Source organism: Symphalangus syndactylus, chromosome 8 (genome assembly GCF_028878055.3).
Source record: "Symphalangus syndactylus isolate Jambi chromosome 8, NHGRI_mSymSyn1-v2.1_pri, whole genome shotgun sequence".
Lineage (NCBI taxonomy): Eukaryota > Metazoa > Chordata > Mammalia > Primates > Hylobatidae > Symphalangus > Symphalangus syndactylus.
The window spans coordinates 126,039,114-126,052,656 of NC_072430.2; the positions used below are offsets into that span (position 1 = coordinate 126,039,114).

The following is a 13,543-nucleotide window of genomic DNA, read 5'->3' on the forward strand; positions in this document are numbered from 1 at the left end:
CAAAGTGCTGGGATTACAGGTGTGAGCCACAGCGCCCGGCCTGCATCAAACATCCTTTAATTGATAAGGCAAACTGCATCCTATTTCTTAAGTGCACGTGGCTCTAACTGTCAAGGCTGTGCAACTGCCCGTTGTTGGAGGAAGACAAGGCAGATGGATAGGTAACATTCCACCACAGAGAGAATTTTTGAAAAGAAGTTTCCAAAATATAATTATAACTGATAAACTGAATACCTTGCATTTGTAAACACTCTCTGATAATGGCCTACCACATACATAAAAAATTAGGAAAGTTCGAAAAGTATAGGTGGCCATTTAATATGATTCCCAGTCTTACCAGAACTAATGTAAACTTTTCCAGAATTAGCTAAAACGTGTTCTAGGAAGACCCCTTCATCAATGCTTTCTTTAATTTTTTTTCTTTCTTTCTCACTGGAGATGTTTGTAATTAAATTCTATTACTCTGGAATCTTATTAGTGTCATTATTGAATCCTTTTCTGAAATTGCAGTCATCGTGGATACTCCCTTACGAAGTAGTCCAGATGGTACATTTAAAGGGATGTGCATAATTTACCAAGGGTCATTGAGTGAAGCTTTATTGTAGAGTCCTCAAGGGGGGAGCTCTAATTACAACGATGCCAGCTTTAAAATATTCACTAGTTTTCTTTCAATAAACCTTTCATGTCCGTTTTATCATATGTGAAATTTATTTTTTCATAATCTTTGCATTTTCTTAAAATTCAAAGTTTAATTTTGTTTTACTCTGGTTTTGAAAGTTCACCAAGTAAAAATACTATCCCATATTTTTTATCTAGGAATCTATGTGTGTATGTATCTATCTCCCATACTGTACCATGTAGGCCATTTAATTCTTGTCCTTGAAATCAATAGTCGTTGGTTATAATGTTGAACTAGCTTGCTAGATATATCTGTATTAAGAAATTTGAGTTTAATGCATCATTTCAAACCCTGTGCCCACTTCATCATACAGTAATGCAGAACTTCCTGAATCTCAATGTGAAAAAATATATTTCAGAACATAGAGACTTACATCTTGATTGGACATATCCCAGTAGGGCCTCTCCCCGTACGACATCACTTCCCACATAACGATTCCATAGCTCCATACATCACTTGCTGATGTGAATTTACGATAGGCAATTGCTTCTGGCGCAGTCCACCGGATAGGAATCTTGCCACCCTGTGAACGTATAAGCCATAAGTTATTCCTTAAGTACATCACTGATGTGCCATTTTAGATTCTGAATGTAGTTCCTGCTAGCCAAGCAGGACAACAGCATTCTTGAGATAGCTTTCAAAACAATAAGACACTTGTTCATTTTAACACAAGTCTTCCAGGTTAACACAGTTCTCTTATGTTTTCTTTACTCACAGGGAAGTGACTAAGTAATCTTGTTTTTAAAGCCTACCCATTATCTGAGCTCTGCTTAAGGCAATATTCTAGAAAAAAAGAAATCTCAGGTTTTACAAAATACATGTTATCCACGGGGTATCAGTGATATGTAGCTGACATTTGTTTGATTTTTTGTTGGATTCTCTCACCCAGGAGCATAAAGGAAGGCAATGCTTACACTGCTTCAAAAATCATGAATGAAGGAATTTAAATATGAACATTTCTATCCATCACACAAGTCTACCTCCCCTTATACAGCATGAGAAATATGTCCAATAGCTAAGGGATGATATGATAAATAGGCCTTTAGAGAAAGCCAGATAATACCAGATACTAGAGCTATCAATGACTTTAATGGAGTAAGGGCAGGATATTAGTTGTTATTCAATTAAAAAAAAAAGACTTGTAAAATGGTAAAGCAAGTGAATATTACCCAGGAAAAGTTTCAAAATGCACTTTTTTTTTTTTTTTTTGCCTCAAATGTCTTGTTTATGCTTAGGTATGAGGTATTTTCAGTCAGGTTTTCAATGTCCTAGGGTTCCATCTGGGGAAATTAATTCAAGTCTAATTCAGACGGTTGAGGTATCCCCAGGGCTATCATTTAAAACGTTTCTTTGCTTTATTAGGTAGGGCTATGAAACAGGACAATAAATTGTACTGGAAGTTGCTTTGATACATTGCAGTGAACTCTGAAAACCCAGTGTATTGCATTCATCCTTGTTACACACAGAAGGACACTTGTACTGCATTCCCCCCTGCTTAAATATTTGGCTAAGGTTTTATCTATGTAAATATATCATTCTAGAAGCCTCCTTTAACTTTTCTTTCTCCAACTACTGGAAAAAAATAAAAGATCTTCAACATTCACAAAGATGTATTCTTTTCTAAATGAATGGACTTGGAATTCAAAAGAGGACAAGCATAAGAATCAAAACTGGAGCCAAATAAATAGAGTTCTACAACCCCCTGCCCCCCGAAAAAAAAAGCTCAGTCAACCAACCAACAACAAAAAGCCCCCATTGCTTGGGATTGCAGATGCAAAATGAGGAGTGTTAAAAGGGGAAAATGGCTGGTAACTGTCAGCTTCGTGTTGATTTTAACAGTGTCAGTGTTAATGGCCAATAACTGTTTTATGGTTCTGTGTTTATTCCATTAGTATTTTATATTCAGATAGTCGAGCTAAGATAGCACAGCCATTAACTGTGTACTTAAAACTCTTAACTGTGTCCTAATCCCCACTTATCTACCAGTGGTAAAATGAAGGCCATTAGATACTAGAAAACCTTGCATGGTATAAATGTTTTATAAATCCTGTATATACATTCTGAGATTTGGTAGTCAACCAACTAGAAACATTGCTTTGTCTCATTTAGAATAAGGATTTTTTTAAAGAATAGAAAAAAGGCAAATACAAAACCTAAAACAACGACAACAACAACAACAACAAAAAAAAAAGGAAGAAAGAGGCAGGAAGACGGGCAGGCAAATACAAGTGCAAAAAAATAAATAAGCGAAGCTACCTCCTGATTTTCCCAGTAATCATTTGTTGTGTAAACTGATCCTTAATGCTTGCTTCTCAGTTAGCTCATTTTTATTTAAGACACCGTCTTATTGTTCATTAGCAATGTCTTCCCCCTGCCCTCCCAAAAAAAAAAAACAGAGGGAAAGAATTCATTTTGCTTCTGGTTTGTGGCTGTTAATATGCATACATCTAGAGTCAGCTTCAAAATCCCTCTTTCGTTGGAAACATGGTTTAAAAATGGATGCAGGAATATGAGGAGGCTTCAAGGGACGAGAAAACTTAAAAAATAAAAAAATTACAAAGGGCTTCAATCTCAAAGAAGAGAGGAACAGTTTCACCAGAGTGGAAGCCCAGATGTCACCAATCTTTCTTACCCTGGTGGTGTAAGCTGCTTCCGGATCATCCTCAAGCACTCGGGACATGCCAAAATCAGACACTTTGCAGACCAAGTTGCTGTTCACCAGGATGTTCCGTGCGGCCAGATCACGATGCACATAGCTCATATCAGATAAATACTTCATCCCAGACCCAATGCCACGAAGCATGCCCACCAGCTGAATGACTGTAAATCTGCCATCATTTTTCTGCATAGAAAAGGAGTGACGAACAATCACATTAGCATTAGGCCAAGTTAATTCTCCCCAAGCATTTATTACTTGAATCTTTTTGGATATCTGTATCCGGTATGCAATGAAACTCAACATTATTTCCAGGCCTTTCTGACCAAAGTCACTAACTCACTAGTAGGCTGTACCCTAGGAGCTGGGTTTGCTTCCTGTGATAGATGGAAATTATCCAACTGTAATGAATCTATGGCTCCAACAGCTCCACATTACAGGAATAAATCAAAAACTACCCTAGTTGAACATGGATTATTTAATAGCCTTAAAAATCACATCATTCTCCGTTTCTCCTCTTCTTTGTTTGCCCCATTAAAAAAAATCCATGAATACCATCGAACACAAGGAATACAAGGACTCTGTTAGGAGTTTTGTAAATACCAACATTCTTGGGTTTAATATAAAGTAGTCACATACCCTGAGGAATGCATCCAAGGAGCCATTCTCCATGTACTCTGTTATGATCATTACTGGTTTACCTAGAGTTTTCAGAAAGAAAAACACAAACCTTTGATGAGCACTGCAGTTAATGAGATAAAAATGGGCTGTGCACAATTTTACTGCCAAGACACCTGTCCTGTGTGATCTAATTTAATTAAAACAAGCCAAGCTTATGCCTCAGCTGTGGGGAGCTAGGAATGAAATATTAAAAGGACGAGTAGGTTTAAATTCCATCTGGATAGTTAACCCTTTGGGTGGTTTGTTGACAAGGTCTTTAACTAAAGTGGCCTCTGGTATCCAGGGAGCATATGAATGGATAATTGCTCTCTCAAGCAAAAGGTGAAAATGATAAATGGGGAGGCCTGTTTCAATGCAAAAATAATCTTTAGGATAATTAATTTATTTTGTCCTCAGAAGAGCCACTTGTAAGAAGCTAAGGAGGTCAAGAGGCAGATAAACTTCTTTTCTTTAGTTAGAGAAATTCGTGTTGCAGGGAGCAGTAGCTATGTTGAATCCTTCCTTATCCAGACAGATCTTAAAACCAGGCATGCAGCCTGTAATCCCAGCACTTTGGGAGGCCAAGGCAGGCGGATCGCCTGAGGTCAGGAGTTCGAGACCAGCCTGGCCAACATGGTGAAACCCCGTTTCTACTAAAAATACAAAAAAAAAAAAAAAAAAAATTAGCCAAGCGTGGTGGCAGCTGCATGTAATCCCAGCTACTCAGGAGGCTGAGGCAGGAGAATTGCTTGAACCTGGGAGGCGGAGGTTGCAGTGAGCCAAGATTGCATCATTACACTCCAGCCTGGGTGACTATATGGAGTCTCCGTCTCAAAAAAACAAACAAACAAGCACGCGACTTCTCTCCACTGTCTTGCTTATCTCAGAGGCACTGTCCTTTCTTTTCACTTTCCCTAGCTATGAATAAACTTGCTTTGGTCTGATTCCTTAAACTGCCTACCTCAAAAAACAAACAACCCACAACAGTCACAGGAAAGGTTCAGTAAATTATTTCATCTGAGACAGGAATTTAAATTCAATACTAGAATATCCTCATTTCCCCCATTCCCCCCACCTATTTTTTTTTTTCTGCAAAGAAATAAAAATGATTTTAAGCTCTGAGCAGAATGAGGTGGAAACAAGATTTTCACTAAAGTCCTCTTTCTGAGGACTTTAGGACATAAGAACCATCCTTTACTTTCTTGATCACAGGCAATGGGCCCAAGGTCTGAAATTCCTTCTTTTTAAAGGGTATTGTTGGGGAATGGAGGGTGGGAATCATGAGGTGTTTTTTTGTTTTGTTTTGTTTTGTTTTTTTCTAAGAGAAGGATAAAACAGGTCCCTAAAATATTCCTTTGGAAGAAAATAAAATGTCAGTTTGATACACCAAAAATATTCACACTGGCAGGGCATGGTGGCTCACACCTGTAATTCCAGCACTTTGGGAGGCCGAGGCAGGTGGGTCACTTGAGGCAAGGAGTTTGAGACCAGCCTAGCCAACATGGTGAAACCCCGTGTCTACTAAAAATACAAAAACTTGCCGGGTGCAGTACGCACTTGTAGTCCCAGCTTCTTGGGAGGCTGAGACAGGAGAATCACTTGAGCCCAGGAGGCAGAGGTTGCAGTGAGACGAGATCGTGCCACTGCACTGAAGCCTGGGTGACAGAGTAAGAGTCTTTCTAAAAATAAAAAAATAAAAAATCACACTTTTTATTGCTGCATTTGCTGTTTATTTAGACTTCAGTCTGGAAAAATGGCCTGAAATATTTCACCACTGAAAAGCACCCATAATTTTTCTAAAGAAATACATTTTCCACCCAGTGATTCTGTCAGCTTATAATTTCTGGCATATACGGGATGGGGAAATTTTTCACTTTAGGGGCAAAAGTGTTGAAGAGTGGGTTTTTAATTCCATGAAGTCCAATATATCAATTTGTGATATTTCTTGATTGCTTGAGTTTTTGGTGTTGTGTCTAAGAAATCACTCAGAGGCAAACACTTTTGCATTAGAAAATAGTACCGTGGACATTTTATTTTCAAGTGAGGAAAGGAGGCTGGTAGAAAAAGTGGGAATCTTGGTGCAGGCCAAAGTGCATAAAACCACTTTTAAGTCTTTTCTTTTTGCCGGCAGAGGTGTGTCTGCACATCCTCTATCAATGTAAATAGGAAATGCTTAGTTCTCAGATTCATTTACCCTCTACATGTGTGACCAGGGTTTTCTACTCAAAAAAAAAAAAAAAATTGCCAGGTGCAGTGGTGCGCACCTGTAGTCCCAGCTACTCAGGAGGCTGAGACAGGAGAATCACTTGAGCCCAGGAGGCGGAGGTCACAGTGAGCCAAGATCGTGCCACTGCACTTAAGCCTGGGTGAAATTTTTTTTTTTTTTTTTTTTTTTAAGAGACAGGGTCTGGCTCTGTGGCCCAAGCTAGAGTGCAGTGACATGATCATAGCTCACTGCAGCCTTGAACTCCTGGGCTCAAGGGATCCTCCTGCCTTAGCCTCTTGAGTAGCTGGGATTCCAGGTGCTAGCCACCGAGCCCAGCTTATGACCATAGTCTTCTGACAGAACAAATGTGCCTAAATGAGTTTTAATCAACCTGCCTCAATCAAAAGATACTTTGTCAACTAATGAGAAAGGGCAGCCTCTCACGGCTGTGCATTAACACCTCCTTGCATTTCACAGATCCCTCTGGAGCTATGGAGACGACACGAGAGGATCCAAAAGTGAGGGTCATGCGGAGAATTTATGGTCCTCCTGCCAATTTAAAAAGTTACTCAAGTAACTGCTGGTAATGAATTCACACGCTTCCACTCTACCCTTTCACCCTCACACCTCCCGAGTCGGACTCTTGGCACCATCTTCACAGTTTTTCTGCATTCCTTTTTCTGTTTATTAAAAGTATCCATTTGTCAGATCCTTTATGAGTCTACAAGGGAAATAAAGATGAATGTCTCCATAAGCAGAGGGGCTTATAAAATAGGCCTGGGCTGGCCTCTTGGATAGAGGAGTCTCCTTCCCCGCACTAGGCAGGGATGCAGTGGGGAGGAAAGGGATGGGGGAAGGGAATAGTTTCTCCAGTAGAAATTTTAAATCATTTTAATTCAGTGACAACTGCATTATGCAAATACATCCAGTCGTTTATAACAGTTACAGCTGTAATAGCTACGCATTTTAGAGGCGCGGTGGGACTTTAATACAAAGATCCCCTGTTTCTTCTCTCTTCTGCAGAGGTGCTAGGAAAATCACTGTCTGCGACAGGAAAAACACCCTAAGCTGAACAGGGCCTCCTTTTTAGAAAGTGGACCTGCAAAAGTATTTAAACGGAATGTTATCTTTTAATTAAAGTACTGAAGGGCTCTGGGCGGCCCTGAAGGCCACAGGCAACAGAAAAATATCCTGTCTGTAAAACTAATCTCAAAAAGCAAATAGAGCTATTCTATGGTAATTATAGCCTTCACCTTAGGAAGAAAATTATATATCCTTAGCACCAAAGTTCTTTTTTTTTTTTTTTTGAAAGATTCTCAAGATGGGGAAAGATGTACCTACTTCATAAGACATAATAGCACCGCTGAATACATACGAGGTTTTTTCTGAAAAAATTTGCTATTGTGCTAACCACTCTATTCTATTTCATCCCCAAAATAACCTTATAAGGCAAATGCTCTTTTTACCTCCGTTTTACAGAAGAGAAAACTGAAACAGAAAGCTTGAACAAGTAGTCCAAGGTCACAAGCTTTAGTAGCAGCAGAGCTGGTAAGCCGTCGTTTGTCCCCAGGCCAATGGTTCTCAAAGTGTGATTCCCATACTAGCAGCATTGGCTTCACCTGTGGTGAGCCCTCTAGCACTCCAAACTTCCGGGCCGCACACCACCTGCTGAATCAAACCTCTGAGGAGGGGGCCCAAGAAACTGTCCTAACAAGCTTTCCAGAAGATTCTTATGTTTGAGGACCCCTGAACTGTATAGTGTATACTTTCTCTCCCATTTTAGTAACCACTTCATTTCTTCTTCCTAAGGATTTTGTATACTAGCCACCTGCCCCAGGTCTAATGTCTCATTTTTTTTTTTTCTTTTTTTTTTTTAAGTAGAGACAGGTTTCTATTAAAAAATAGAGTCCAGGTGCCTCTGTCACCTGGACTGAGGTGCAGTGGTACTATCATAGCTCACTAGGAATGATACTGACAGGCGGCAGGGAAATACTGGGTAGAAGAGGGTGGTTCCCTGCAAACGCCCCACCTTCAACCCTGGAAACCATGGGTGTTCGCTTAGGAATAGTCAAACTCCAGGGGAAGATTATCTTCCTATTCCTTCCCCTTTCCAGCTCCCCATCCCGCTGACAGCCACCTCCATCACCCAATAAAACCTACACATTCACCATCCTTCAAGTCCATGTGACCCGATTCTTCCTGGACGCCAGACAGGAACCAAGGTACCAAGAGGGGAGGGTGAAAAAGGCTGTCACCCTGACTCTCCACTGAGCTGGTTAACACTTAGCCATCCATGGATGACAACTGCTAAAAGAGCATTATTTGTAACATACACCTTCTGGGGCTCCAGAGGTCACTGGCAACCACTCGCCCAGGCTCCTGCAGGTGCTAAACGGTGTGCTCCCCTTCCTACAAGAAGTTTGAGCTCAGTGGCCAAGCAAAACAAGTCACACCCCATTACAAGTCCTACGAGGGGTCCAGAAAACTTACCCATCTCAACTGCAGCCTCGAACTCCTGGTCTCAAGTGATCCTCCTGCCTCAGCCTCCTAAGTAGCTAGGACTACGGGTATGAGCGATTATACCCAGCATCAGTTTTTCTCTTTAACCTCCCCTCCTCCTACTGCTTCACCCCATTGGGGTGGCTATATTGCCATTACTCTGCACACGTTGACTGAAGATGCTCTCCACAGACACCTTGAATCAAAGAAGAAAAGCCTTGGCCTTCCAGGAGACATAGCCCCAGGCTTATAAGATCCTTGACTTGTAGTAACTGTAGTGTGTATGAGGGCTCTTGGAACAGAGCCACCTTAAACAGGGACTGCCTCAGCTGTACTGTCTATGTGGCACTTTATAAGTTGGTCTTAGCCAGCCTTACATATTTATTCAGGGTTTGCTTCACAAAATGCATCTGTTGAGCTGTGTCGCATTTTAACTGAAGCGTGGTTCACAGGCTCAGCGAATGCTAATGGACTAAAAAAGGAAAGTTCAACCAGGTGTTACTGTAAATAGGTGCTGAACTGCAACAGCCATAAATCAGGCAGAGCAGACAAGCAAATCCCCCAATATATTAAAGATTCCCAAGCTTCACTCTCTGCATCTGGAACCAAAGATTCCAGCACAAGGTGTGGCCAGGTTTTGTTGTGCTTTATAGGAAAAGTACTTAAATTTTATTTTGCTTACCATCTGCTTGAGCCTACCCTATGACAATCAGTTCGGCCTAGCAAATATCTGAAGGATGGCATGGCATACCAAAAATCTGCAATATTAATTTCTCTAAAATCTCACACAAGCTGCCTTGGAGATAGGGTATCAGCTAAAACCAAAGACCCATTTAGAGCTGACTACAAGATTAATGACTTGTCCTGCACTGATTTCCTCCTATTAGCAATCAGTGGGTCTGCGCCATCTGTCATTTTCCTGGAAAGAAAATGTGTGTTTAATTTCCCAGTAAATTCTAACTTGGCTTTGTAAAGGGGGTGACCCACGTACATTTAGTGACCACGCCTTCCAAGTGAATGATGTTTGGATGGTCAAACTGTCCCATGATGCTGGCCTCACTCAGGAAGTCTCTCCTCTGTTTGTCTGTATAACCAGCTTTCAGAGTCTTGATAGCCACACAGATCTCTCTCTTGCCAGGCACTTTGAGACGCCCACTGCATACCTCACCAAATTCACCTTTGGGAGAGAAAAAGAATCTACGATGGACCAGAAACACATTCAAGATGAAAGAATAATAGCTAACATTCCTTGAGTGCTTGTTACATGCCAGGCCATGTGCTAGTGCTTTGCATAGATTATTTCACAAAATCCTCCATGCAACCCTGAAGTAGATGCTACTATTAGCCGCATTTTATTCGAGAAAACTAAGGCTTAATGAATAAAACCTACAGAAAATCTTAGTAAGAAATAGAGTAAATCTTTTGAATGCAATCAACCTGATTTCAGATCGCATTAAGTTTCTCTCTAAGAATAAAATCAAAATTTGTACTAGAGTTCTTTATAACACATGATATTTTATACTCAAAAAAAAGGAAATTTCATGTATATAAACACATATAATACACTCACAAAAACATTTACATAATCCACACACATATTTAACATCCACCAAGAAAACAGACTCATTAGCAGACAGACACTCAGACACTTACCAACTCCTATAACTTTTTCAATCTTAATGCAGGATGCGTCAATTTCTTTGGCAAACTCTCGAACTGCTTGGTTGGGATCTTCATACGTAAAGGGGTCCACATATGTTCTTACACCTAAGTGATAAACATGATAAGTTGGCTGAATACTTCTAAGGAACCACTAATAAACATAAGTAATCTGGGTCTAAAATTACAAAACATAGGAAAAATCAAGTTAGCTGTAAGGTCTTGACATATGAAAATGGTTAAATTCTTGCTCTGGTTTTCATTAGTGCGTAAACAAAATATTGTTAGCTACTTAAGAGGCTACAGCTTTACTGACTTGCTGGAATGTCTTCACACTTTAAGGACAAGATTTTTAAAACAACCCATCCCATGGAGGAAATTTGGATTCTGTTAGCTAAATACTATTGTCCCAAGCAGTGGCTCATAGCTCCCTTGCCTTTGCATGAAGTCCTACCCACTACTTTCAGTTATCCTCCCTCGGGGAAGAAAATAGAAGCTTTTTAATTTCAAACGGCTCTTTCCACATGGTGTCACATTTTGCCCAATATCTGGATGAATTAAATATGTGACCGACAATTAACAAAATTAGATTAAACCCAAGTTAAAGTAGACAATAAGGTTAATATCAGCTAGTTGATTTGAGAATACAGACTCTGTAGTGGACCTCCACTTCTTTTCTGGTTTGGAAAAAAGGTGTCATAAGCTGAGATATTCAAGTTTTCCAGAAAATTTCAGCTGGAGATAACCATTGTAGCCTAACTGTGAATGGTCTGGACATCAGGAAGTACAATTCAGCCATATCTCATACTACTCATAAACTAAATTTAGATGTGTTTGCAGGCAGCCCAGTGACAGATATCTGGACCAAGAGGCAGAAGTCACTGTAAAAAGCTTTGTCCTGGCATTTGCACCTCTCCCTCCTGGAGCTGTTGGGGCACTGGGGCACAGAGGGTATGAAGGACACCAGTTGGCCCAGTCCCTTTGACTTTCCAAGCCTGTAGGTCTTGTCCTCATCCCAGCACCATTGGTTAGGAATAAGCTCCTTAAACTGGCAATTTCTTGCTACTTCTTTTTAATAGATCAGCTTTTCTAAAAAACATATATCCCATGTAAAAATTAAAAAAAACCATATATCCCATGTAAAAAAAACCATGGTTTTAGGAGGAAACGAGGTGAATAAATGGAAAGTTGTTAGACACTCCATATCCCTCATCACTTTATATGCTATAGCCAAGAAAATCTTCAAGATGAGTCTTGTTACTCCCAGTTCCTGTCTTTCTTCTACCTTTTTTTTTTTTTTTTGAGACAGAGTCTGGCTGTGTTGCTCAGGCTGGAGTGCAGTGGTAGGATCTTGGCTCACTGCAACCTCCGCCTCCTGGGTTCAAGCAATTCTCGTGCCTCAGCCTCCTGAGTATCTGGGATTATAGGTGTGCATCATCATGCCTGGCTAATTTAGTTATTTTTTGTAGAGACAGAGTTTTGCCATGTTGGCCAGGCTGGTCTCAAACTCCAGATCTCAAGTGATCTGCCCGCCTTGGCTTCCCAAAGTGCTGGGATTATAGGCATGAGCCACTGTGCCCAGCCAATCTTTCTTCTGTCTTTCTGCACTAATATGTGAGTGACTTGTTACATGTGGCTATCTAACTATAAATAAGTTAAATTAAAAAATCACTTTCTCAGTCATATTAGCTACATTTCAAGTATTCAATAGCATGTGTGGCTATTGGCTTACATATTGGACAGTGCAGATATAGAACAATGTTATCTCAGAAAGTTCTAGTGGACAGCTCTCCTGGATAGTCACCAACCACTGTCCATTTAAAAGTCTTCTACTGGCTGGGCGCAGTGGCTCAGGCCTGTAATCCCAGCACTTTGGGAGGCCGAGGCGGGCGGATCACGAGGTCAGAAGATCCAGATCATCCTGGCTAACACGGTGAAATCGTGTCTCTACTAAAAATACAAAAATTTAGCCGGGGGTCGTGGCGTGTGCCTGTAATCCCAGCTACTCAGGAGGCTGAGGTGGGAGAAGGGTGTGAACCAGGGAGGCAGAGCTTGCAGTGAGCTGAGATTGTGCCACTGCACTCCAGCCTGGCTGACAGAGCGAGACTCCGTCTAAAAAAAAAAGTCTTCTACCTTGCTTAAGTCACTCTAGAGCCACTTCTTTTACTGCCTTCTTTGACCTCTTTGGAACATCAAAATTAGAATCCACTAAAAATTTATTGATAGTCACTAATTCTATATCACATATAGCCATTCCCTGGAAAGTAGCAATTACTGTTACATTTCTTATTCTTTTCCTCCTCCTCAAATTTCCAGCTTAGATGAAAAAAAAATACTCATTTAATTTTGCCACCCCGCTACAAGAATGAGCCAGCTAGACTGATAACTTTCTTAGGGTAGAGGATTAAATAAAGAAAAGTAAAAATCTAAAGAAACTTCTCTACCTCATCCCACATCTTTAATCTCACCATCCAAATTGCCCATTTCAGTTTGATACCCAGGAAGTATATTATTGGGATAAGGAATATATTATATAACATTAATAGCCACGTAAATATTATTTGGACATGTTTAAACTAGAAAACACGCGACATGCTCTAAAAACAAAATTTTTTAATCCAATTTTTTGTACCTTGATTCAAATGTTTCTCTTCATCCGCTTCTTGTTTGGCTTTACTGTATTTACTCCGTCTATTAAAATTTTTTTAAAAAGGAGAATTATTTTCCTCAAACACCTAAGCTTTAATACATGCCATAAGACAAATTCTTTGCTACTGTAAGTCAGGCAGGTATGCTATGTACATTTCAGAGATGAGAAAACTGAGATTTACAAGAGATGAAATACTTGTCACCTGGGTAGTGAGTCATGGTTTTAAGCTCAAGCAGTCACAGACACCTCTGAACCACAATTTTGAACTGAGGTGTCTTACAATAGGTTAAAGCAAATATTTTATAATATAATTATAATTTAAAATCTCTCAGAGAAAATTTATCTTATTGAAGATAGGTTTATTGGCTATTTTTCCATTGATATAAATGTACATGTGTGCATATACATGTACATGTGTGTATATATGTGTGTGTATGTATATATACATTCTAAATTAAATTTCCATGAGTAATTCCGTGTAAATCAAATGGCAATAATGTTCAGTATGTGACAGGCAATAGTAAATATTATTGT

General features: G+C 39.9%; 1 protein-coding gene across 3 annotated transcripts in view; it reads right to left on the reverse strand.

Annotated features, from left to right (window-relative positions):
* EPHA4 (EPH receptor A4) overlaps window positions 1-13,543 on the reverse strand; it is a 156,904-nt gene that overhangs the window by 15,264 nt on the left and 128,097 nt on the right. For 2 of the 3 annotated variants that reach the window (XM_055290771.2, XM_055290772.2), the window contains exons 9-14: window positions 12,992-13,050; window positions 10,354-10,467; window positions 9,692-9,877; window positions 3,975-4,036; window positions 3,312-3,521; window positions 1,053-1,202 (exon numbers count right to left, since the gene is read on the reverse strand). In XM_055290771.2, coding sequence (XP_055146746.1) covers window positions 1,053-1,202; window positions 3,312-3,521; window positions 3,975-4,036; window positions 9,692-9,877; window positions 10,354-10,467; window positions 12,992-13,050 — 781 coding nt within the window. Of the gene's footprint in view, window positions 1-1,052; window positions 1,203-2,758; window positions 2,762-3,311; window positions 3,522-3,974; window positions 4,037-9,691; window positions 9,878-10,353; window positions 10,468-12,991; window positions 13,051-13,543 lie in introns of all 3 variants that reach the window. The other variant, XM_063645726.1, reaches the window with a different exon arrangement.